The sequence below is a fragment of the Vigna unguiculata genome, chromosome 9 (genome assembly GCF_037176805.1).
Source record: "Vigna unguiculata cultivar grain cowpea cultivar isolate G323 ecotype 2 chromosome 9, ASM3717680v1, whole genome shotgun sequence".
Classification (NCBI taxonomy): domain Eukaryota; kingdom Viridiplantae; phylum Streptophyta; class Magnoliopsida; order Fabales; family Fabaceae; genus Vigna; species Vigna unguiculata.
Window position 1 is genome coordinate 3,705,977 of NC_140800.1, and position 25,573 is coordinate 3,731,549.

At 31.5% G+C, this 25,573-nt stretch overlaps 2 protein-coding genes across 3 annotated transcripts; one reads left to right on the forward strand and one right to left on the reverse strand.

Annotated features, from left to right (window-relative positions):
* The first annotated feature begins 12,518 nt into the window (after positions 1–12,518).
* LOC114164703 (20 kDa chaperonin, chloroplastic-like) lies at positions 12,519–15,423 on the forward strand. The gene is made up of 6 exons (XM_028049448.2): positions 12,519–12,702; positions 12,797–12,980; positions 13,634–13,813; positions 13,931–14,086; positions 14,885–14,962; positions 15,127–15,423. The coding sequence occupies exons 2-6, from the start codon at positions 12,816–12,818 to the stop codon at positions 15,295–15,297; spliced, it is 750 nt and encodes a 249-aa protein (XP_027905249.1). The 5' UTR covers positions 12,519–12,702; positions 12,797–12,815; the 3' UTR covers positions 15,298–15,423.
* A 965-nt stretch (positions 15,424–16,388) lies between these two features.
* LOC114162980 (auxin response factor 19-like) lies at positions 16,389–24,144 on the reverse strand. Of its 2 annotated transcripts, none has more exons than XM_028047012.2 (14): positions 23,890–24,144; positions 23,257–23,756; positions 22,661–22,773; positions 22,476–22,571; positions 21,902–21,958; positions 21,644–21,799; positions 21,475–21,559; positions 21,108–21,198; positions 20,861–21,025; positions 20,562–20,757; positions 20,255–20,393; positions 18,149–19,986; positions 17,260–17,450; positions 16,389–17,168 (listed from the first exon to the last, which is right to left on the reverse strand). In XM_028047012.2, the coding sequence occupies exons 2-14, from the start codon at positions 23,297–23,299 to the stop codon at positions 16,988–16,990; spliced, it is 3,351 nt and encodes a 1,116-aa protein (XP_027902813.1). In that variant the 5' UTR covers positions 23,300–23,756; positions 23,890–24,144; the 3' UTR covers positions 16,389–16,987. The 2 variants fall into 2 exon arrangements, with proteins under 2 accessions (XP_027902813.1, XP_027902812.1); XM_028047011.2 differs by having other exon boundaries at positions 23,865–24,115.
* Between the last annotated feature and the right edge of the window lie 1,429 nt (positions 24,145–25,573).

The window sequence follows — 25,573 nt, forward strand, 5'->3', positions numbered from 1 at the left end:
AAGATTTAAATCCAATCCAAATATATGGATCAAGTTCAAAATTTAGAATTCATTTTTTATAAAAGAAATTTAAATTGAATTTTCTAAAATTTGTGTCCTTAAGGCCAACATGACTCAGTACGTACAGGTCGTCAGGCATGACTCGTCTGAGTCGTCAGGCCGACCCATCCTAGTCCATCTGAGTCTTCGAGCCCACCGTGCCCGTTTAGGTCATCGGGCCCGCCGTGCTCATTCGGGTCATCAGGCCTACCTAGCATGTTCGGTTCTTTGGGTCTGCTTGGCCTGTTCAGTTCTTTGGGCCCATTTGGCCCTTCGGGTCTTCAGGCACGCCTAGCTCGTTCGGGTCTTTGGGCCCATCTAGCCCGTTAGGATCTTCGGGCCTGTCTGAACTGTTCGGGTCATTGGGCCTGCCTGGCCCGTTTGGGTCATCGGGCTTACCCGAATTTTCCTTGTCGTTGGGCCCGTTCGGGTCATCGGGCTCTCCCAAATTCTCCAGGTCGTTGGGCCCGATCGACTCGTCCGGTTTGTCGGGCCCTCCTAGCCCTTTCATATCTTTAGGCCTGCCCAACCTCTTATGGTCGTCGGGTCTGCTCGGTCCGTACAAGTCATCGACCAAGGCCCGTCTGAGTCTAAATTTAGCCTAGTACATCTCAACCTTTAGCTTAACCCAACTAAAAATCTAAACTTAAAATTTGGATTGGATTTTTTGGATTATCCATATTTGAAAATCTTGATTTATAGAATGGATGCCCAATCCATAAAATATATAAGATGTAGATTAGATTGAAATCCAAATCCATTAAATGAATTTTAAATGGATTGAATTTTTAATAAAATGAATTTTAAATAGATTGGATCAAAACAAGAGTGGATTGGATCAAGAAAATTAGATTTTTTTCCCACCCTATGTATCTAATTCTCTCTTGCTTTATCAATTCTTCTCTATTTTATTTTACCTCCTCCACATGCCTTCACCATTCGTCCTATTTATACTACTAGAAAAGTAATGATTACAATTAGTTTTTTTTAACCAAATTCTTTCCAACATTTTGCTAATTACATTGATAACTAAAACCTCGTTCTCAGATTTTTTTTTTCAAATTGACGTTCATTTATTATTGTACTTCGCATGGTTACATGATTTTACTAATATATATATATATATATATATATATATATATATATATATATATATATATATATATATATTATACTAATTATTTTATTTATTTTTTACTTTTAGATAAACTTTGGACTGTAACCGTATTTTTAAAAAAATGTGGTCACTAAATATAATTCAATCATTTACCACAAATATTTGTTTTAGATTCATATTTTTTGTTTCTTCTATTATTATATTAAAAATGATTCTTTTCCATTACATATATCTACATATAAATTCTAAAATATTTAATATATTTTCTTATAAAATATTCAATTATTTGTTTATTCTAGATATTTATAATCTTTATATTTATATATTCATGATTTATTATATCATAATTTATTATATCAGATGCAACATACATGAAGAATAATATATTATAAAATTTTAGATGTTAACATAATTAAAATATGATGCTATAAATTTGGAGATGTTAATATATTATCTTTGGATCTATACACTAAAAAAAATTAATTAAATAACAATCAATTTTAATATTTAAATATTATTAGTCATTATATCGACTAACTTACATACTATTTTATAGAAGGCTTAAATATACATTTGGTCCATATTTTTGTTGATTTTATTCAATTTGGTCCCTATTTTCGTTTTATGTTCAATTAGATCCTCATTTTCGTCAAATTGTGGTCAATTTGGTCCTTTTCACTAACGGTGTTTAAATAGTTAACGTTTTTGAACAGTACATGCCACGTGTCAGCTCCTGGTTTTTTTGATTTTTTTTATTTTTTTTTTTAATTTTTTTTTAAACTTTTTTTTAATTTTTTTTAATTTCAAAAAAATGGTCCACGTGTCAAGTCACAATTGTGCCACGTGTCAGTTTGTGGTAGTATTATTTTTTTTGTTCAATTTAGTCTCTATATTCGTTATTTTTGTTCAATTTAGTCCCTATATTCGTTATTTTTGTTCAATTTAGTCTGACACTAAATTTAATATCTTTTATACAAATTATATTAATATCTTTTCTAAAATTGATCTTTAAATTTATTATTTTTTAAATTCAATTATAAATTATTAAATTTAATTATAAATTGAATAAATTCTTATATTTAATTTCTAAATAGAATATAATTATTTAAAATATTATGAAAATATAATTATTAATTTTTTTGCTAATATTTATATTCTAAAATATTTTTAAAATTGATATATAAAAATATTTTAGAAAAATAAACTAATATTTGTAAAATTAACATTTACATATAAAATATTTTAGATTTTAATATCTAAAATGCAATAAAAATATTAAATATTTTAAATTTAAATGTAAATTTTACAAATTTTAATATATATTTTTAAAATTTTAATAATTATATTTTAATAATATTTAAATAATTATATTATATTTAACAATTGAATCTAAGAATTATATTCAATTAATAATTAAATATTATAATTTATAATTAAATTTAAAAAATAAGTAATAATAATGTCAATTTTAAAAATTAAATGGTTCTATTTTCACAAAATTTGGGACTAAATTAAACAAAAATAACGAATATAGGAACTGAATTGAACAAAAATAACGAATATAGGGACTAAATTGAACAAAAAAAAAATACTATCAGAAATTGACACGTGGCACTAGCATTGACACGTGAACACTTTTTTTGAAATTAAAAAAATTTTAAAAAATTTTTAAAAAAATCAAAAAAAATCAAAAAAAAAATAAAAAAAAAACCAGGAGCTGACACGTGGCATGTACTGTTCAAAAATGTTAACTATTTAAACACCGTTAGTGAAAATGACCAAATTGACCACAATTTGACGAAAATGAGGACCTAATTGAACATAAAACGAAAATAGGGACCAAATTGAATAAAATCAACAAAAATAGGGACCAAATGTATATTTAAGCCTACTTTTCGAATAGCTAAACAGTAAACCTTCGTTCTCGATCTAAAACCTTCGTGTAAGAAGTTTTCTGTATATAAATATTTTTATTCATATATTAATATTTTTTATTTTTGTCATACAAGAAACCTCAGTATATACTCCAATAATTATTAGACTTTTAGATGTAAATATCTAGACTTCAATAGAAATATGAGAACTTCTTTATTTAATTTTTTTAATATAAATTTAATTAAGTGTAAAATTAATTCATTCTATATAGATTATATGTAATCAATTACCTACTTTGTTTGAAATTGACTAGTTGTAAAAATATAAAATTATATTTAAAACAAATTTATAATCAATAAATTATTGCAACTCATTCAAACTTACAATATGAATAAGATAATGCATAAATTGGTTTTCGTCATTATTATTATCTTTTTATTTGGGTAACAGAATTATTGAGCAACTCATCGGTAGAATTTAATAAGAGTTAGGGTAGTCTTGGTCTCCCAATCTACTCATCGTTTCGTTTTCGGACATTTTTTTTTTCTGAGAGAAAATTCAAAGGTTGATCTTACTAATGATCAAGGACGACACAATTATTTTATATTATTTATTTGCATGTAAGATAAGGGTGATATAGTATACATGTAGAAAGAAGAAAAGATCGTAAACATTACTTTGCAATATACAAAAAATGTTGTCACATATACATTAAAATTTCGGTTAATTTGATTATATTATTTTCGCATCTCAAAATTATTAATTAAATTATACATAGTGAATGAAGTAATTGTTGTATAAATAATGTTAACTGAACATTTTATTATTATAATGGAAAGGCTTGTTCAGTTACTATCAAAGTATGCATTATTTGAAGATTAGGTTGGCTCTCTTCTACTTGGAATGTATAATTCTAGAACTAAAATGATGTTTTGGCTTTTTGTTATTTGTTAGTTACCATGGAAAAACTTAGCTATCTAATTTAATTTTTCTTTTTGAATATACAATTTGAAAGCGATCACCCTCACATAATTTTATTGAATATACCACAAGTATAACAAACCTATTTTGGATTAAAAAAAAAAACAAACAAAGCTTTGTGAGTTTTTCGGTTGAAATCGATAAAACCTATTCGGATACAAAGTTATAGAAGCTTTTGGAGTTTCTCTATTAAAAAAACTTCGAGGTTTTTTATTTTGACATTATTTTTCGTAAAATAACATTAAGTTTATACATAAACTAATTTGTGAAATTATCTTATATAGTTTTTAAAAATGCTTACTTTTTTCATGAAAAAATAATTTTAATTTATAAGATATTTTATCCTTCCAAATATTTATAGACAAATACTATGAAAATACTTTTAATGTGTAGGTAAATAATTCTAAGAGCAAGAAAACGCTACTAAATGACTAAGTTATTTTTTTCTAAGCATAAGACACCGGATACTGATAGAAAAATATTTATTATTACATTTTTTTTTTTGTAAAAATATGTGTAATTTTTTTTTCATTAAAAATAATTATGATTTTTTAAGTATTATTTTCTGAAAAAAAAAAACACCGGAGTTTCTTACAAAAGATTATTTACAAAATATTTATACTAGTTGCATCGATAGTAATATTATATGTTTATTTTTTATAAATAAAAATCTGTGTAAAATTTCCAGAAATCGTTAATTTCTCTTTGAAAAACAATTTATAAATAAAAGTATTTAATAAATGAGAGAAAAATAGGCTGATAATATTTTTCTACAAATGTTTTTACAAATTTTTTTAAGAAAAGTAAAATAAAATATAATTTTTTTTAAGGACCTAAAAAATAGTTTAATTTTTGTAATGGTTTTAATAATGACAGTCAATTATTTTAATCATATAAAGTTTAACTATAAATAAATTTAATCGAATTTATTTTATAAAAATTATTATTACTCTAGTTTTTTTTATTAGAACTTCCTTTCTCTTGTCTTTTAACTTTATTTTTTTTTGTTTATTTCTCATCGTTTGACAATCAAAGATCACAGGTGGATTCACCTACAATTAAAAAAAGAGTTAAATATATTTTTGTCCCTTAACTTTCAGTAAATTTTGGAATTAGTTTATTTTGAAACTTTGGACCAATTTAGTCCTTTATCTTTCGAAATACGTGGATTTAGTCCTTTTAATTAAATTTTGTTAGGTTTATTTGATGTTTTATACACATTTCAGTATTGTATTTGAGTTGTTTATACTTTTTGACACATTTTTGTTTTAATGTTAAGTCAAATACTATTATGAAACGTGCTTGAAATGTCAAATAAACTTAACAAAATTTGATTAAAAGGACTAAATTCACGTATTTCAAAAAATGAAAGACTAAATTGGTCAAAAGTTTCGAAATGGACTAATTTCAAAATTCACTGAAAGTTAAGAGACCAAAAACATATTTAACCCTTCAAAAAATTCATATTTTCTGTTAATTATGTTTTGATTTTTTTATTTGTAGAAAATATTTACAAATTTTGTTATGAAAAAAAATTGCAGGAAATTGCTGTCATTTTTTTTGCAAAATATTTTGTATAAAACATTTTTCGCAACAAATTTTGTAGAAAATACTTACGAATTTTATAATTTTGTAGGAAATAATTACACATGAAGGAATTATCTGCCAATTAAAATTCTTAAAAGAAATAGCAGAAAAAAATCTTTTCTTACAAATTCTTTTAAGAAATTTGCAACAAAAATTTCATGTAATGAGAATTTGTAGTGGTGACGATAGAGAGGTACACACTTATAACCTATCAGAATCTCAAATTAAGTTCCTTTTTTATTCTATTTTTAAGTTATTTTAGCATTTTGAGTTATTTGTTTAGTTGTGATTGTCATAATAGGATTCATGCATATAACTCAAAATAAGTCAAAGTGAATTTGTTTAGTTGTGATCGTTACGATATACTTATATATGTGATATGATATTTGTGTAAGTGTATTGTGAAAACTAGAGCTATAGAAACAACCTTGAGTCAGGGATATTTTTTACCGGCGGATCTTGAACAAATATTTTAGAGGTACAAAAATGAGTATAGTAAAATTTTAGAGATATAAAATGTATAAAATATACTAAAAAAATAAAAAAATATTTATACATTATTTACACTAGCGAACACACAAGCTTTGTCGCGCTTGTGTATTCACATTTTTCAAAATAGTTGTTAAATATAAAATTATAAAAAAATAAAATATGTAAAAAGAAAATTTAAATGATGATTTAAGACAAAAGAAATTTGTAGAAAAATGATTAAAAGTAAATTATTTATAAAATAATTAATTTTTAAAATAACTAAAGGTAAAACGGGTATTATGAAATGTGGACACAAAAAGAGAAATTCTTTTTATTGTTATAGATAGATAGATATAGATATTGCAAAACAAAACAAAAAAAGTATGGAGAGACACTAACCTTTGCCCGTGGTATTTTCTACTTCAAGTAAGTGAAGCTTTTGTATTTATAGTAACTTCCAATTAGTAATTTGTGAATTTAATTTTAATATGCCCAAGTTAAGTTAATGTGTATGTGATGGATTAGTAACTACTACTATTATTACTTCTATTAAAATATTATATTTATTTATTTAATCGATTTCTTATATTATATATATATATATATATATATATCGTGAAACAATAATATAACTCTAGTATATTTTATAAAGAAAAATTATTGTACTATAAAATTTAGGTGTTGTAATTGACCAATACCAAATTGTGAAACATGTTGGACTGATGACTTATGAGATTGTCTTACTTCCTTAGTTAGCAAACTTCATCGAGTATTTCATGTCTCTTAGTTGAGAAAATATATATCTGATCCTTCTCATGTGCTACAGGTGGAAGATGTTTAGATCATAGAAAATCTCTCAATGGAGGTGCAACTTGTTGGCATAGAGGATCGCTAGACAAAGCAATTTAGAGAGAAATTTATCAGTCTAGTGAAAGTGATATAGATAGGAGAATAGGTGATTCTACTTGAGAGTTAGAAGATGATATTTTTTTTTTGGGAGGAGAATATGATGAAGTCTTACCCTCATTTGTTTTTTGGTAAGTCTAATTTTTGAGATCGAAAAATTTTTTGTTAAGGAGATTGTAAGAATTAATAAAATGGTCTTTTAGAACCGATGGTGATTTTAAAATAGTGAGATTCAATTATTTTAAGATTAAAATGTTTAAGTATAAATAGAAAGTTGATAAACGAGTTTGATTTTTAAAACACATTATCTCTCTAAAAATAACTTTTCCATTTTTTATGTTCTCTCCGCCCTCTCTCACTCTTTATTCGTCTGTTTGAAGATTAGAGACCGCTCTTGTGATCCTTGCGGCAAAGCTTTTGAGTCTAATCGATCAATTATTTTATTCGAGTAAGTTGATTTTTTTAGCTTTCCTTGGGTCAAATTTGTTACCTTCTTGCATGTGTTATCTTTTTGGATCGCATGTGCTCTATTAGTCCTCTATGTGGTTCTCTACTATCAGAGATCATAATGATGTGATCTAATCATGTTTGTGATGTTTCTATATATATAAATAGAGCATAATGTGAGCTTGGAGGTGTGTGTGATGTTTCTATATACCAAGTAAGGGAAGCAATTTTGTTGTTGTGATTATTCTTATATGTTGATATTTACACTACATGTGGATGGTGTGACAAATCTAATGTATAAATTATTGTTGAATTTTGTGTTAATTGTTGTAGAGATTATGATTTGTATTGAATAAGTGTTGTGGTATGTGTTTATGAATATAATGAACTTGGTTTGACATGGAAATTGAAAGAGAAGATTTTAAATTGAGAATTTTTCCTTATTGGTATCAACTAAAAACTGGTTTATAACTGTTTGAATTAAAGAAAGAAAAGTAGGTACCAATTAGAGTCAATTGGTCAAGCTAGATCCTTCCCATTCATTTTTCTAACTTTTGATATGATGTTAAGCGGAAACAGAAGGGCACCAACTTCAAAATTTCAAGGTTTGGAACCCTTTTACTATAGTTGTCAAAACAGGTCACCCAGCTCGGTCCGATCCACCACATGTTTGGCCACTTAGTAAGTCAACCCAACCCGACTCACTTATTAGTGAGTCCAAAAAATTTGAACTCGATCAGCCTAACTCAGGTTGGTGGGTTAAAGGGGTTGAATCACTTAATTAAAAAAAGGTTAAAATACTCCCTTTGTGACATCCCATTTAAATAGATTAATCTATCAAATAAAACATCACATATTTATAACAGTAAAGAGCACAAACTCACAGATAAACCATAACCTAGAAAGGCACTATTACAGTCATCCACGGAAGTACTTGCAAGGGAAAAATTAGGCATACAACCATGCCATAACCAAAACATAATCCAAAAGTTCACAAAATACCAAAGCAAGACTCTTAGAACTAGGAATAACAAAAGACTACTGCCATTTAAACACTGCTCTCAAAAGTCAAAGGGGACAGGGCCTTCTACTCCGCACCACCGTTACCGTCAGGTCCACCTTCCACATGCTTCCCATCTGCTCCCACCGACAAGGTGATCATTGCAAAAGAGAAACAGACAAGCACAACACGAAGATAAAAGGGTAAGCTAGAGTGAAAATATGGGTTACAATTTATAGAGCACGTACAAGGCAAGGCAAGTCATTACATTTAATAAAAGACACTCAAATCATGCAAGAACAAACCAATGCAGTTACTATGACTCGATATCTGGATCATACACTTGATATAGGATTCTAAAGGAAGTATGCGCCTGTGCTGGTTTCTAGACTCTGCAGAGTTTAGACGCAAGGGGTTATCACCCAACCACACACAAGGTTAATCCTCTATTGTCTCGGGCCCAAACTGTCCCAAGACAAGGACCTCCTGCCACTCTCACCACATAATCCATTCTGCTCTACGTGAGCGTGAATGCTTATTAGAGTTCAGGATACCCTCCTTTATCTAGACATCTCCTATATCAAGATATACACTAGGCATGCATATATATATATATATATATATATATATATATATATATATATATATATATATATATATATATATATATATATATATATATATATATATATATATATATATACATATCACTAGGGGTTTCCCATGAAACTCCCTCACCAACTCTGTTCACATGCCTATCCATCACCCAATTGTCATGAAGTTTCACCAACAAATATATCATGTTTCTCATTTCATACTTATCACATGCATACCAACATTCAATCCAACAAAATCATAACTTATCACCTAATCAACACTTTCATTTAAAACCCATTCAGGCATACACACCAAGCATGGCCACATACTATGAGCAAAGAATTAATTAACACACATATAAAGTCACATCATCCAACACAGTAGTCCCTGTCGCAATATCTCGCCCAAGCTAAAGGTCCTCGCCCAGGCGAAAGGGTTCCTTTCGCTCAGGCGACCCCTCCTCGCATAGGCGAGAGCGCGACAGTGGCCACTACAAGATTCTAGCGAGTTCTCGCTCAGGCGACAGCGTCTCGCCTAAGTAAGACTGCGCCTCGCTTAAAAATAAAAACTAGTCGCCTAGGCGACAACACGAGCTGGAACCCAGGGTGAGTTCTTGCTATTCTCGCTTAGGCGAGGTCACTCGCTCGGGCGAGATTAGTAGGTTCTGCACCTGTTGATACATGCATTACCATTTCAACCAAGCATACACACGAGTTTAGAATAGATTCACACCACCACAGACATCAGCCAAGCACTAGACTCACAAAACAGACCATAAATGAGCAAAAATAACCTAAGAGCACAAAGTTTTTAGCTTCCCTTACCTTTTTGGGGTACTAACACAGAAAATGGGAACCCAAGCAAGACCAAACGAGTTCTGGAGCAACCTACATAACTGAAAACGACCACTCACGAAGATGAGAATGGGTATTAGGGGAAACCTACAACAAAACCGAAGTTTTTAACTGGAAAAGAGGAAGGATGAAGTTAAAGCTCAACTTACCTGAGAGCATTAAACAGAGAAGGTAGTTGGAACAACCGGACCTATGCCCTAGCAGAGCTCTACTGGAATTTGAGAGGTGTTTGAGGGAGGGAGACAGTCTCTGAAAAAAATTGGCACAAGAGAGGGAGTGAGCTGCAAGAGTGACAAGGGCTCCCTACAAGGCTGGCCTTGGGCCTGCGAAAGGTCAGGCCCAAACACAAGGAGTTGAAAAGAAATGGGGCTTACACCCTTGGTCCATGTTTTTGTTGAAAAATCTCAAATAGGTCCTAAGATTTTTTTTAGTCTCAATTAGGTCCATATTTTTGAAAATGTGTAACAATTAGGTCCATTCCGTTAGTATGGTGTTAACGGTGTTAAGGATATGTCACGTGTCAGCTTCTCATTTTTTTTAAATTTTTAATTTTTTTTTTAAATTTTTTTAAATTTTTTAATTTTTTTTTGAAAATTATTCATGCCATGTGTCACATCAATATTGTGCCACGTGTCAAGTCAGTAAGGTGACACGTGTCAAGTCATTGTTTGAATCTCAATCATATATTTGTTATTTTAATTATATTTCAGTCCATTTTTTTTTAATTTTCAATTTCATCCTTTCCAAATTGAGATCAAATTTAACTTTTATATAAATTTTATAATGATATTTTTATTAAACATTTTAATAATATTAAGTTTATTTTATATTTTGTTTTAAAATTTTAAAATATTTATTTTAACTTGTTACAAAATTGTTTTGAATAATCTATATACAAATGTTAGAGTTGGTTTAAAATTAACAATTTTATAAATTTAAATATAAAATTTTAAAATAATTTTGTAAAAAGTTAAAATAAATATATTTAAAAAAAATTTTAAAAATGGACTAAAATGTAATAAAAATAACAAATATATGGACAAAATTGAGATTCAGACAATGATTTGCCACGTGTCACCTTACTGACTTGACACGTGGCACAATACTGACATGACACGTGGTATGAATAATTTTCAATTCTTTTTTAAATTATAAAAAAAATTTAAAAAAATTTAAAAAAATGTGGAGTTGATACGTGGCACATCTTTAACACCGTTAACTCTATACTAACGGAATGAGCCTAATTGTTACACATTTTCAAAAATATGGACCTAATTGAGACTAAAAAAAAATCTTAGGACCTATTTGAGATTTTCAACAAAAACATAGATCAAGAGAGTATTTTAACCTTAAAAAAAGTATTTCAAATTTGTTTTTCTTCAATAAAAAAAATTACAACATTTTTCTACAAATCGTGAATGCAAGTCCAATATACATTAATTAGCATTTCTTGACTATCCAAAATTTACTTATCTCATTCATAAATATGAAACACCATATATAGAAGGCTTATAATTCATTCACTACTAAATGAACTCTAATTAAACGAAAAATAAAAGCCCCAACAAACCAATACACCATCTAAAATCCACTAAAAAGTCATTAGGGTTTCTTTTTGTAATATAATTTAATATTAAGAATTTATGAGTGGGTTGGTGAGTCAACCCGACTCACCACAGGTTTAATCTAGATGAGTCGGGTTTTAAGTGGGTCGGGTCCATTTTTGGTCTGTATCAAAATTTGTAATTTTTTTAACCCAACCCGGCTTGAACTCGTAATGGATTGAGTTGACTGACGAGTTTTAACCATTTTAACAATCCTAAATTTTGCTCCTGGTGCAAAATGGTTTCGTTGAGTGACACTTTGACAATGGTTTTTGAACTTGGTTTTTGCTAGGCAAGTCTATGCTCCGCTAGGGAAAGCAAAGTCAATGAGCTTATTAACTTTGTACCGCAGGGTGCCACCATGTGCCACTAAGCATCGTCATGTATCATTAAACGTCTATCTTCTATATATATATATATATAATAATAATAATAATAATAATAATAATAATAATTTATAGATATGATATTTTTTATTCAAATTTATATATTAAAATTTTTAATTTTAATAAAATTATAAATAAATAAAATATATAGATGAATAATATATAAAAAATTAAATTAAAATCCTATTGATATCATTTTATATTTTAATTTCTATAAACTAACTTAATTTTAAAATGGATAAATTAATTTTATGATTTTAAAAAGAAAAACTAATTTATTAAATAATATATTACTAAATTTATAAAACTTATTTGATGTCAAATAAAATATTTGATTAATTATTCTTAGAACATGTACAATTATTAGTCATTTTAAATTTTTTATTTAGTTGACTCAATTATCACTTGTTATTTTTGAAACAATTTTATAATAAAATGCATTCTACCAAAAAAAAATATATATATATATATATATATATATATATATATATATATATATATATATATATATATATATATATAAAAGTTAGATATATTTTTACAAAAAAAAATAAGAAATATTATAATTTATTTTTATAAAATAGAATCTTTATATTAAATTTTAATTATAGTCATAAATTTATCTTATTTTTTTCAAAAACTGGTTATGAACAAGGTTAGGTCCGAACAGACTCGCATTATCCTATGCTCACGAGTGCAGACTCACACTAGTTGGTTCTAGAAGGGTCCATTATCATCAGATAAAACCCCTATCTCTATTTAGGGTTTTATTATCTTCATTTCAGCTTTTGACGCCCCTTCTTCCTCATCCAAACCTCTCTTCTTCGCATCTACTAAGGTAGATAATTCCATTCTTTTCTCGCAATTACTATTCTTTGCTCGTCTAAACTTAAAATTGTTTGCGTTTTCACTGATGAATTTGGTTTGTGCAGTGTAAGCAAGTTCCAATCAATGGCCAGCACTCAGCTCACAGCAATAGCGTCATCAGTGTCGACGACGTCGTTTGAAAGGCTTCGGCCTTCGGCATTTCAGATGGGCCGTGTGAGGATTGGGAATCTTCCCCAGAGGTCCTTCAGGGGGTTGGTTGTCAAAGCTGCTACTGTTGTGGCCCCAAAGGTGTGTGTGTATGTGTATATATTCTTTTAACTCTTACTTTTGTATATGAAAAAAGATGAATTATTTATAGCTTCTTTTATGTGCTGAATTTCTAATGGTGAAACGAGAGTTCTAGAGTAGGTTTCTGAATTCTTTATTGTGAGTGTATACTTAATATAGATGAATGAGAGATTATTAATGTATGTTTAGTTAGGTTTATGTATCCACATCCAGAAAAGAGAAAAAATGTTAGCTAGAAATACAAGTAACTCTTCTGAAAGTTAAGATTAGTTTATTCATAAAATAATATGTATTATTAAGAGGAACTAGTATGAAACAAACTTATTTGATTTCTATATTTGTTTTGTTCTTCTAATAATTCTTGTATAATTAATTAATTTTAGTAATCTTCTTTAATTAGAGAATATTAATTCAAAATGAAAATTCCTCATTTTTTTGTTCCACACAGTTGGACAATGATGTACCAAATATTTAGTATTTTCTCTTGGCTTTTATTTTATTCTGGATTTTCTTGTAATTTAGTTATGCAACCAAATGTTATATAATTGATGATTTTGAAGCACAGAGCGTATTGCTACAATTTTGGTTTATTGAATGAAAAGTTTGTGCTTTGATAATCCAATGCTTCATGGAGCTGTTGGTTTATTGTGCAGTACACCGCAATTAAGCCTCTGGGTGACAGAGTACTGATAAAAATTAAGGAAGCAGAGGAGAAAACTCAAGGTGGGATTTTGCTTCCCTCAACCGCTCAAACTAAGCCTCAAGGGGGTGAGGTGGTTGCTGTTGGTGAAGGAAAGACAGTTGGGAAGTCAAAAGTAGATGTTAGTGTGAAGGTAATGCTGCTGCTACGTTGGAGTCTTTAAACCTTTAGTGTCTGTGTTTAATTTTCTGGGGAAGGAGTGAGGTTGGCTCTCATTGATGCTTTGATGTGTTGGGTTGTCTTTATACAGACTGGAGCGCAAGTTGTGTATTCTAAATACGCTGGTACTGAGGTAGAATTCAATGGTACAAAGCATCTTATTTTGAAGGATGATGACATTGTTGGTATCCTTGAAACTGATGAGATCAAGGATCTTAAACCCTTGAATGATAGAGTCCTCATAAAGGTATTTCCTTTGCTTATTCCAGTGTTTGGATCTTTAGGTAGAGAGTGATATTAGATCACTTGACAACCATGTTCTTAATTATATAATATAATTCTCTTGATGTATTTAGGTTCTGCTCAGATGGTATGTTTTGTTAATCTTTTTATAAGCAGCATCTAAAGGCGCTGTGGTCCCTTGGGAGGCATGTTTTTGCATTTTTTTCATACGTCTGTTTCTGATATTTATCCAAACCTTTAGACAAAAGGTTATGAAACATCTAATATAGCCAACATTGTTCTAAATTGGGGTAGGGTTTCGTTGTGATATTTGACACTGGGAAAACAGGATTGTTGCCGCTGCAATTACTGTTGCTATGCATATATTGTGAATAGCCATCACGGTAATGGATCGCAATTCAAAACCGTGAAACCGTGATAGCCAAATGAAACACTGAAGTATGTATAAGATAGAAATGTTTTAGTTCCAGATATAGTAGTTGTCTTCTATATGAATGATGCTCAAGAAGGGATTATTAATTTTAGTTCCACTTGCAGGCAATATGTAGCCGTTTATGTTGGTAATGCCTATGCAATTCTTATTATTGGTTTAGTGATGCTGTAGAAGTATCTTTTTAATTTGAATTTTCAGAATAGCTGTTATATTGGTTGTATGTTTTTTTGAATTAGCATATCTAAATATGTAGCCTACATGCAACCTCCTGAAATCAAATGTATATCTAATATATTTTTAGTATTGAATTGCTGCATGAAATGCATATCAAATTTATGTATCCTCTGATTGATTAAATATTGAATGCAGGTTGCTGAAGCCGAGGAAAAAACTGCTGGTGGTTTGTTACTTACTGAGGCAACCAAGGAGAAACCTTCTATTGGAACAGTATGCACTCTTATAATATCCTATTAGTCTTCTTCTGTCTGAAAAGATATTCTAGCATGTCACTGATTAACTGGATTATGTTTAGGTCCAATTTAACTATACTTTGTTTTGGATTAACAATTGTAAAAGTGAGTAATGTTTTTGTAATACTTGTTATGTTACAGGTGATAGCAGTTGGTCCAGGGCTTTTGGACGATGAAGGCAACAGAAAACCATTGTCCGTGACTCCGGGGAACACGGTTTTGTACTCCAAATATGCTGGAAATGATTTCAAGGGCAAAGACGGTGAATATATTACCTTGAGGGTCTCAGATGTCATGGCCGTCCTCTCCTAGGAACAATATGTCTGGTTTTTGTAACTTCAAATTTTCGTGTCCATCTCGAGGATAGTGGATTTTTTTTATTGTAATGACGATTGAAAAATATAGTTGATTTCTATCTATTCCTTAGACAATATGCCACATCATTGGATTTTGAATCATCTTCTGCAATATCTTGGAACATTTTGTTAATTAATGTGAAGATAAAGTAATGGATTTATGAGGATTAATTAAAATGGGTTAATTTGTAGGGTACTTGTCAGCATCTGTGTTTTAAGGGACACATTGAACATATTTAACAGGTTTTTTATTGAACATTATAACATTAATATTATGATGTTAATTGATATTTTAATTTAATGGATTTTAAAATAAACGCATCTATTTTGAATTGATAAAATTTCAATTTCAACCGTTTTAGTTTACTAACTATTATGCTCTCACTAAACTGGAGTCAGAAATTGGTTATTACAGTTATCTCAAATCATATTAGATCAGAAGTGAAATAGATTGTTAAAGGGAAAGATAAAAAGAAATAAGGTAGAATAAAATAAAAAATAAAGTAATATTTTACGAAAATACATTATAAAGAAATGCTCTAGAGACTACGCTGGTGTAGATTGGTTAAGATCACCGTCATAAAGGAGTAAGAAACAGAATACACTTGTTAAATCTGGTGCGGCAACCACAAGTGAAATTAAAATAGGTTGCGACAACTCTTTACTAACTGCAATTATTAGAGAATATCAAGTACATTAAGCTTGTTTACAATAATCAATTCTCTCTTTATATTGCGTCAAATTCAATCTTCCGTTAATGAACTAAACACCTATAAATTGTGAGAGTAAATGTTTAGTTATGGGTGATTATTGAAGATATAATCTTATCATGCAGTAAATAGAGATTTTGTAATGTTGAAGATATGATTTGATTATTGAAAATATACGACATATTTAGCATATATGTAGAAATTTTATTTGACTTTGTTACCATATTTATCAAGTACACAAGATTGTGCCTATAAAGATTGTTACCATAAACAGTCATTGTGCCAATAGCACAATTCCTGGAAATCCACACAAGCTAAAGCACATTATACCAAAAAGTGCAAATAAGTGAATAATTGACTTTTCTTGATCATAAACAAACTTCATAATTTCCATCATGAAAACAACGTAGGCACTTGTACAAAAAAACTAGCATTGACAATTTGGCATGTATTGCTTAGTCTCCCTATCATCACTTGGTTACCTAATTTCTTCATCTAACTTTAAGGACAACCAGATTTACAAAACTGTAAGTAAAACACTTTTATATAAGAACAATACAATCATATATATTATACACCAGCTGACCTATATGTCTGTATCTTGACAAAAAGATAAAAAATCCTAAGCTTGCACTAGCAGCCACAAGAAAAACAGTTCTCAAGATAGAATCTGCATCTTTCTGGCAATGGAATCTGGTCTTGGGACATCCAGGTATCTAAACTTCTCTCTCACCATTGACATTGAACCGGATGCCTCTATGTATCAACCTGCTCTACACTACCCCATCATCTGCATCCCGTGCAATGAATTTATCTCCTTTCCACTGGTGATATATAGAAACACCAACAAGAAATTTTAAGGGTTAAGTTAGTCTTCTTCCATGTCTCAGAATATACAAGTTGATGACTGCTCCAAAATGTCAATACTAGACATCCTTATCGGTTAAACGAGGCTGCAGAGTTATCATCATACTGTCCCCTCCATGCATTGCCATTATCTGTCCCACTACAAGCTTGATTGGGGACAGGAACATGTCCTAAATCTCCATCTAAGCTCATTTGCTGTACCTCAGCAGATGACAATATCTTTATGCTCTGGACACAGCTTACAAATTCTCTGCAAGGAATTGCAAGTTTTAGACTAAGACCAAAAAATCTGAATGGATGAAATATTAGTGACTATGAACAACTAGGAATTGACTACTTACTCCCAAGGGTCATCACCAACAAGAAGAATGTCGTTTTCATGATCTACGTAGACTAGTTTCCACTCTGTCCTTTGAGGATCTTCTAGCTGCCCTTCAATTCCAAACATCCTAGCCAAATCATGCCGGAGTTCATCATATCCCTTGTAACGGGTGACATCAATGCATCTTCCAACAGAGCCACATTTTTGAACCTTCAAAATATGTGAAACAGTATCAAGCATTTGAATATCATCCAAATAATGTATTAAGCCACGAGTAATCGAGGCTAAAGCATTTGAGGTTGATTTTTGGGTAACAATGCTGAACAGGAGTGACAGTTATTATGTAAGTGTAACCACCCCCTTAACATATTTTCAGTCCAACTATGAACTGATGATACCCACTTCATAATCAAATAGTCTCAACGGACAATACAGGTTAACAAGTACTACAAAGTGCAGCTTATACTTTTATTGATCAATCAGTGAAACTTACATACAAAACTCTTATTTCTAACAAGCACATTCCGAATCAGAAAAAGATAAGGCCGTTGGTCATGATTGAATTGGAAAGGAAATCATTAGGCAAATACATATGCAGTGTTAAGATGGGGCAAGATCGTGACCGTACTGGTGTTATGCTAAAATTATTACCTTAATCTTAGTGGGTCAAAAACTGAGAACGTAACTTAGGATCAAGAGTTGAACTAAGAATTTCAGACAATAAAAAAAAAATATAGGAAAGGTATCTGATCATGAACATTTCACATATATGCCACTAAAATATAAATACCAAAAAGATGTTTGACTTGCATGACATCCCTATTTCTGTGTTTCACGAAACATTAAGACAGCGTATGTGTTCAGAAAATATAATAGGTGATAGATTTTTCAATAAGTAAAGGACGAACCTTAGTATATGTTCTCATTCTTTGAGTCTGACTAGCCCACAAGCCATTATTCAAAACCCCAGGATCATTGATTGCAATGTCACTGGAGCATCCAGGCTTAAAAGGCATGTCTGGCACCCCAAATGGCTGTGAACTAATGGCAGCAGTGGACAGCTCGGTTTCAATGTCTCTTGGAGCACCACCATAATTGGACAGCAAGTTTTGAAGATCTTTTTGAGAATCATACCCTCTTGAGAGCAAAGTATCAGGTGTTAATCCATCAAGATTAGAGGCAAATGGAAGATTATTTCTTGGGTGTGATTGGACATCACCGTCCATGCAGAAACTGGGAAGTTGGAAGTTCTGGTGGATATTATTAGGATCAATAGAGTAAGATGTTCCAGAAGAAGCTTCCATCTGATCTGCAATTGTCCCTTTGCACTTCAGCTGGTCAGGTCCTCTTACACCGGGTAATTCGTGTTTGATCTGCATCTCAGACTTTCTATGAAGCTCCTGTATCAAATGATTGGTTGGTTCAACTACCGAAGGTCCTCCTAATGGGGTTGGTACCTGTTGATTTCTTTTAATCAGATTTGAAGGAGATATCTGACAATTATTAGTAGACGGTGAAGTTGAGCATGATGGGGCATCTCCATCTGTAAGTGTTGAAGGAGCTCTAGTATTAGTTAATGATTTCTGTGTATTATGGGATTGGTTCATAGGAAGCTGCTGTGTTTGCATCAAAGCCGAAGAAGAGTAGTTGTTGCCATTGAAAAGCTTCTCCATTGAGAAAGCATTGTTGCCAAGCTGTTGAGGCTGATGACACTGTGATAGAGGCAGCTGCGGTAATTGCTGGTTTTGTTGCTGTAGAAGCTGAGACTGCAAAAGTGGGCTAGAAGTGGAAAGGAGTTGTTGTTGTTGCTGTTGTTGCTGTTGCTGCTGTTGTTGCTGCTGCAATTTCTGTAGCAACTGCAACTGTGGTTGTTGCTCTGAGCTGTTTTGCTGTGACATTTGTGTCATTTGTGGTTGCTGTGGTGCCCTCTGTGACATGCTTTGTTGCAATAACTGCAACGGAGATGATTGCAACTGTGTCTGTTGCTGCTGCCTCTGTAAGAGACTAGCTTGCTGGTCTATTTGCTGTTGAAACTGAGATTCTTGCGGTAAGGATGTCATCAGCAATGCATTCTTATTGGGTGATTGAAAACTTTGTTGGGGTGGCATATTTCCTGAGAGTAATTGCTGTTGCTGAAGCTGGGAGTATGTCACTGGTTGCTGCACACACTGATTTGGAATCTGATTAGAAGAAACTGCCCCATTATTCATGATGGTCTGTTGACATGGCTGCTGTTGCTGTTGCTGTGGCTGTTGTGCTCTCTGTTGAGGCATTTGGGGCTGTTGTTGCTGTGGTTGTGACAGGTTTTGCAGTACAGGCATCTGTTGTTGCCTCTGTTGCTGCTGTTGGAGCGGGTTTAAGGTTGTTGGCATCAGTGACTGCACCTTCTGCTGTTGTTGCTGCTGCGGTGGCCATGATGTTTGGGGTTGTTGCAATTGGTTGACTTGGTTTGGTAAGTTAGGTTTGTTAAATTGTAGATTTGGTGCAGAGAGGACAGGAGCTTGAAAGTTCAATAATTTGGATGGATCATCAGTGGGAAGGTTACCATGCAGTGTATTGGATGAAAGCATGGATGGGGGCATAAATCCAGATTGGGCAGCGGAGAACTGATTATTCTGCTGCATGCTCATCCATTGCACCAAACTCAAACCTGGGAAGATTGAACTTGAGGCATCCTTCATTCCAATGTCATCTCCAAGCCAGGGCATAGCTCTCTTGAAAGCATTTTCTATATCAGAATCATCATCTGCAAAATCAAATAAGCAAGCAAATATCATCTGTTAGAATCAATCTATAGACAACTAGCCAGTGATAAGAGAAGAAGAGGAAAAAAGTATACAGATTTCCTGAATGTTACTCTTCAATAAAGCTATTAGATGTGAGATTATACTTTCTTCATAGAAGCAACTTGATTTCATTTAATAGTGAGTAAATGACAGATTAAGAACATTAGATTCCAAGAACAGTAAAATCTGAATAAAATTTAAAATTTTTATGGTGAGTACTCTTGCTACCTGGCATTCCTGGCTGCTTGGGAAACTTCGGCCTAAAAAATGGAGGAGGACAAATGTAGAAAGGAGTCACTACTGGTTCAATATCCCAAATTGAAACTCTGCTTGGGCGCTCACCAGCTGTTGATTCATCCCATCCAACCTATCAAAATTGAAAACATGATTCCCTCTCTCATTATTGGTCACATTACAGAGTTATGCACATGCTCATGTAATGTAGATTACAGGACATTAAATGCATGTTTTAGATCAATTTTATTTATCTTTTCCTATTTCAACTATACAAATAATGCATTTCTTATGATAATACCTGAAGATTGCGCCACTGTGAACTCTTCCATCTGACAGGATCCAAGTCACTGATCCCAGTGATTGTACCCATATGTCTGCGCACCCCTGACTCCTCGGTCTCAAACATCATTCTGAATCTCATTCCAAGGGAAACTTGATTGTAGAGAGCTTTATTATACTTGGCCAATGGAATTACAAATTCAGCGGGGCTGGCCCTGTAAAATTGACAAATGTCTATAAGAGGCTGTCACAAATATTCAATGGATGCATTCTGGTAATTAAATAGTAGTAAATATATGCCAAAAATATATACAGCACCTTGGATTATAGAAAATAGTAAATGGGCTGTTATTTGAAGCAGCATGAGCTGCAGCAGCAAGAATGCCAATGTGCATGCTGTCACTGGATATTACTGATGAAGATAGTGCTGGCTGCTGTCTGTTAGCTCTTTTAATACCTAAAAGAAGTTGTTGTTTTTCATCCCTGAATATAATCACAATTAATTGACTCAGCAACAGGGTGGAAGTTATTTCCAAAGTTTCAAATAAAAAATTTTATGCCTTACCTGATAAAAAGAACTGAATCTCCAGCAAAGAGCCTTTTTGTGCTAACAAAGACACTCCAACCCGTAGTCAATAGATGCCTCTTTGGTTGTCCTGTAACCGATGTTCTAGAAATTTTAGCATCCAACCATGTAAATCATCAAATTATGCTTAAGTTCTATGATCATAATTTGGTCAAACTTATTATACAATCCCAATGTTGATAATCCTAGAATTTTTCTGGTGTAAGTTTAGTTTAAGTCAAATGATGTGTTTTAGATAACAATGAATCCTGTTGGGGAATCAATGAGGCATACATAAAGAGAAAGAATGATATACTATAACAAAGGATGAAGACAATGAAGACCGGTAAGAGTTGCTTTGCTATACCTCGATAAATATGTCTAAATGTCCAAGTACTGTCATGCAAATCTTTGGCAACAATCTCCTGAGCTGGAGGTTGCATTGAAAAATCCTATCAAACACACTTCTAATCAGCATGAAAAGATCACATAAAATCTCCAACCCCGTGCAAATGAAAAAAATATTAAATACACACCAGAAGTGGGAATATTTTCTCAGCAGCTCTGCGAGGCACAGAGAATCCACCATGAGTGCTTGTGTCACTAGCTGTAAGAGTTTTGCAAAAGAACTCAGTAGGTTGTTGGTTTTGTTTGAGACCCATGTCAGATGCCAATATTGCTTCCTTGTCATACTGTAGAACAGTTACATCAAACACAGTCTTAGATAACAGGTTTAGTGGGAATTAGATCTTAGATACACATCAATAAACTAGCTGATTGAACAGCTGACCTACTTTAGTAACAGGTTGAAGGGTCATCTGTGCATAGACCTCATCAGTTTCAGGATCAGCCTGATCCAAAACAGAAAGAATTATCAATATATGTATTATGCAAGATTCACAAAAGAAAAAAACCAGAAAGGGCCATCATATCAAATGCTTGAGAAATTGTAATGACGTTGCTTCAAGACATCAACCGAAGGTGGTCTATAACTAATACATGGATGATGTGGCAAATGATATCCACCATCTTAAGCAAATGAAGAAAAAGAAACAGAGCTTGCAAAGTCTTCAACCTCAAGATTTGGTAGAGGACAATTGACATAATTTGTAAAAAGACATGTCATGCAGAAATGTCACTCTTTTCCTTCAAAATGAACATTAGTTTATTCTAAATCCCTGGTGACTAACCATGATCCAAAAATAAGAAAGAAGGTGAATTATTTGTACATGTCCCTTCCAGGAAGATAAATTTCAGTAGAGATTGAATGCATCTAGTCTTGAAATTTCAATTTTTTTAGATGTCTTCAAAACTTGTGACTATAGAAATACTGCAATGTAAGTTCCCACAACAGGAAAGTGCACCTACGTGAAGAGCAACATTGTGAAGCATGCAAATCAACTTGGATGGAAGGTTAGGGTAACTAGGAACGAAGTCAGCCTCCTTTTGCATGGATGCTGCAACCTAAAAGTAATAAGTAGTCAAAAGAAGCTCCATCAGATATCACAATGAAGAAATATCATGATCTTAGAATTATGGCATAAGAAACATACTTGCTCACTGTGTCCTTGAGGAAAGTAAACCACAAGACTTCCAACAGGAGGTAAGGAAACCAATGGTCCAGCACATGCATGCCATAACTCTGAATTGATGGTCTTCCTTTCCCCTGTAGCAAGCACAGATATCTTTATCACAATTATTCTTCAAGCACATTCAGATTTGGCGCTTACAACCATGAAAGTTTATCTTTAGGTCAAAAGAATAAAAGATGACAAAAAATGAGGGGTGAAATACAACAAAATAAAGACAGATTAATATTCCAAGGTATCACTTTTGTTTAGGCCGCAGGTAAAAGGAAGCATCTCATGAAGAAGAGGGCTAACAAAGCAACACCAGAAATTAACCAAAAGATCAACTTTAAACTCAGATGAATAATGTCAACTTCCCTTCAGTACGATATAATCATATTTATTATTCGATCTACGATGGTGTTATGTTGATTCAACAATATAAATCACCGATTTTCTTGAAAGTAATCATCCTCGGATTCCTTTAAGCAATGTTAGTGTTTGATGAAACAGGAAAACACAACCACACAGAGGGAGAGACAGAGAACATGAGGCTGCAAGTAAAGGTTGAGAAAAAGTACCTTCCCCGGAATTAGGCAAGTAGCCATTTGGAGGAGCCTTCATTACCACCTGTTAAAGTGATGACCCCAAACAAGTTCAACACTCTTCTTCCTGAAACAAGATTTAACCTTGTTCGCCAAGTCTTCCACAAAAGCAACAATTCTAACTCCAACTCATAGTCCAAAAAAAGCTGCAACACTTTCCCAGAAGCAAAGAAGAAGATGCAGACCCCCTTTCGGTACCTACCACAAAGTTCTCTAATAACATCGAGCAGAAGTAACAAAAAGCTCACCCTTTTATTCCCAGAAATGCTTCTAATTGTTGCCTCCAACCCCACAAGTTTCGAATTCAAAAACTAGCAGAACCACAGCACAAAGTCTCCCCTTTCTGCAATTCCCTCCGCCAACATCCAAGGACTCAATGGAATTCTGCTACAGCCAGAACCAACACTTCAAAACGAAAAAACAAGAACCTTGCAGCTGAAACCAAATCAAGCTGAGGGTGTCCAAGAAGCCAAAACCTGTAAAGCACAACACAACACAACACAACAACCATTTTAACAGTGACACCAAGCAATCAAAGAAAGAAAAACAAAGCAAACAAAAAGGCCTTGGAAACTGATCCCCACATAAAAACAAGCCGAAATGAATGACCTTGTAGGCACCACAGTCATGAGCAGCATGAAGAAGCCCAGAGAATGAACCAAAATGGAGAAGGAGGAAATGGGAACTACACTTCGTGTGGATTAAGGTAACAAGGTGATGTCTGAAGGACCAAAGTGGAGAAAACTGACTTGTCGCCGAGAAATCAGAGGGGCTGAACAAAAGGAAGACAGCTTTTCTTTTGGTGCTTTATGTGAACAAGCCGACATGAAATATAGACTAAAGCAATCAATCACAGACAGGCATGGTTAAAAGAACTCATTAAAGAAGTAGGGTATTATTAATAAAAAATATATATAAAAATTAATAAAATCAAACAAGATTAGCCTTGCTTAATTACATGACATGATCGTGTTTTAGACAATATTCCTTCCCGTGGTTAAAATTTGGGTCCCAAACCCACCTTACATTCCACTGAAATTTCTTGCATTCGGGTGCTTTTCTTGTACAATAACCACACATCAACACTTCACATTTTCTCATACTACTAATTCAAAGTCTTAAATTCAAACCTTAATGTTACATCATTGTACAAAGGAAAAAAAAAAAGTGATTGAATAGAGTCTTAGATTCAAATCTTACTGTCACATCACTGTTCATTGGAAAAAAAAATGAGTACTTTGATATAGTATGTTAAGAGTTGAAGATTTATGCTGTTCATGTTCATCTCTGATTTTAAATAGTTACTGTCCAAATTAGTAAACTTATCATGTTATAAAATATTGTACTTAGAATCATAATATCAAATGTATTTTAACTAGTTTCATGTATTAACATCACAAGTTTTGTTAAATGAAGTCGATACTCTGTTCAAAATCTTATAAAGATCATTTATTATATATTTGAGAAAGAATTACCTTCAACTACTTAGAATTATCATATACTACCAACACATTTAAAATAAGATTAAATATGTTTTACATCTTTATATTATTAAAAAATAAAAATTATATTTTATATTTAAATAAAATTATAAAGTATTACATTATATAAAACTTTGACTTCAATAAAAAGTGTAAAATTTTTATGTGTCTTTTTAAGAATTAAGAATGGTGTTTTACATTATTTGTAAAACATACAACAACTCAATGCTTTACAATTTAATTTATAAACAAAAACATAATTTTTTATAATAGACGATAAAAAATAAATTTAACTCTTTAAAATATTAATTAAATAGAATTTTTTTAGTATATTATTTCCTTCAAGTTCTTTTTAAGTCTTAATTTAAAAACAACGGTATCAGATAAGAGTTGCGAGCAAAACAATTTTGTAAATTTATTTTGGTCACAAACATGTTATTCATTATTATTATTAACTTATTCATTAAATCCATTTAAGATAAGTCATTTTTATTGTAAATTTTTTGATTTAATTTTTGCTTCTTATTATAATATATATATATATATATATATATATATATATATATATTAAATTTTAATGACTACTAGAAAGAATCATATTTTAATTAATATTTTATTTGATTAATGAAAAAAATATATGTTTTCCAGATATTTTGTTTTTTATTTTTATACTTTTAGATTTTAAATTTATGCCATTTTATAGAGAAGTTATTATGAAATTTAAAATTCAAACTTGTGTATGATTTTATAATAAAAATGTTAGTACCAATTATTTGATTTTTTTTTAAGAGTTCATTATGGATATATATATA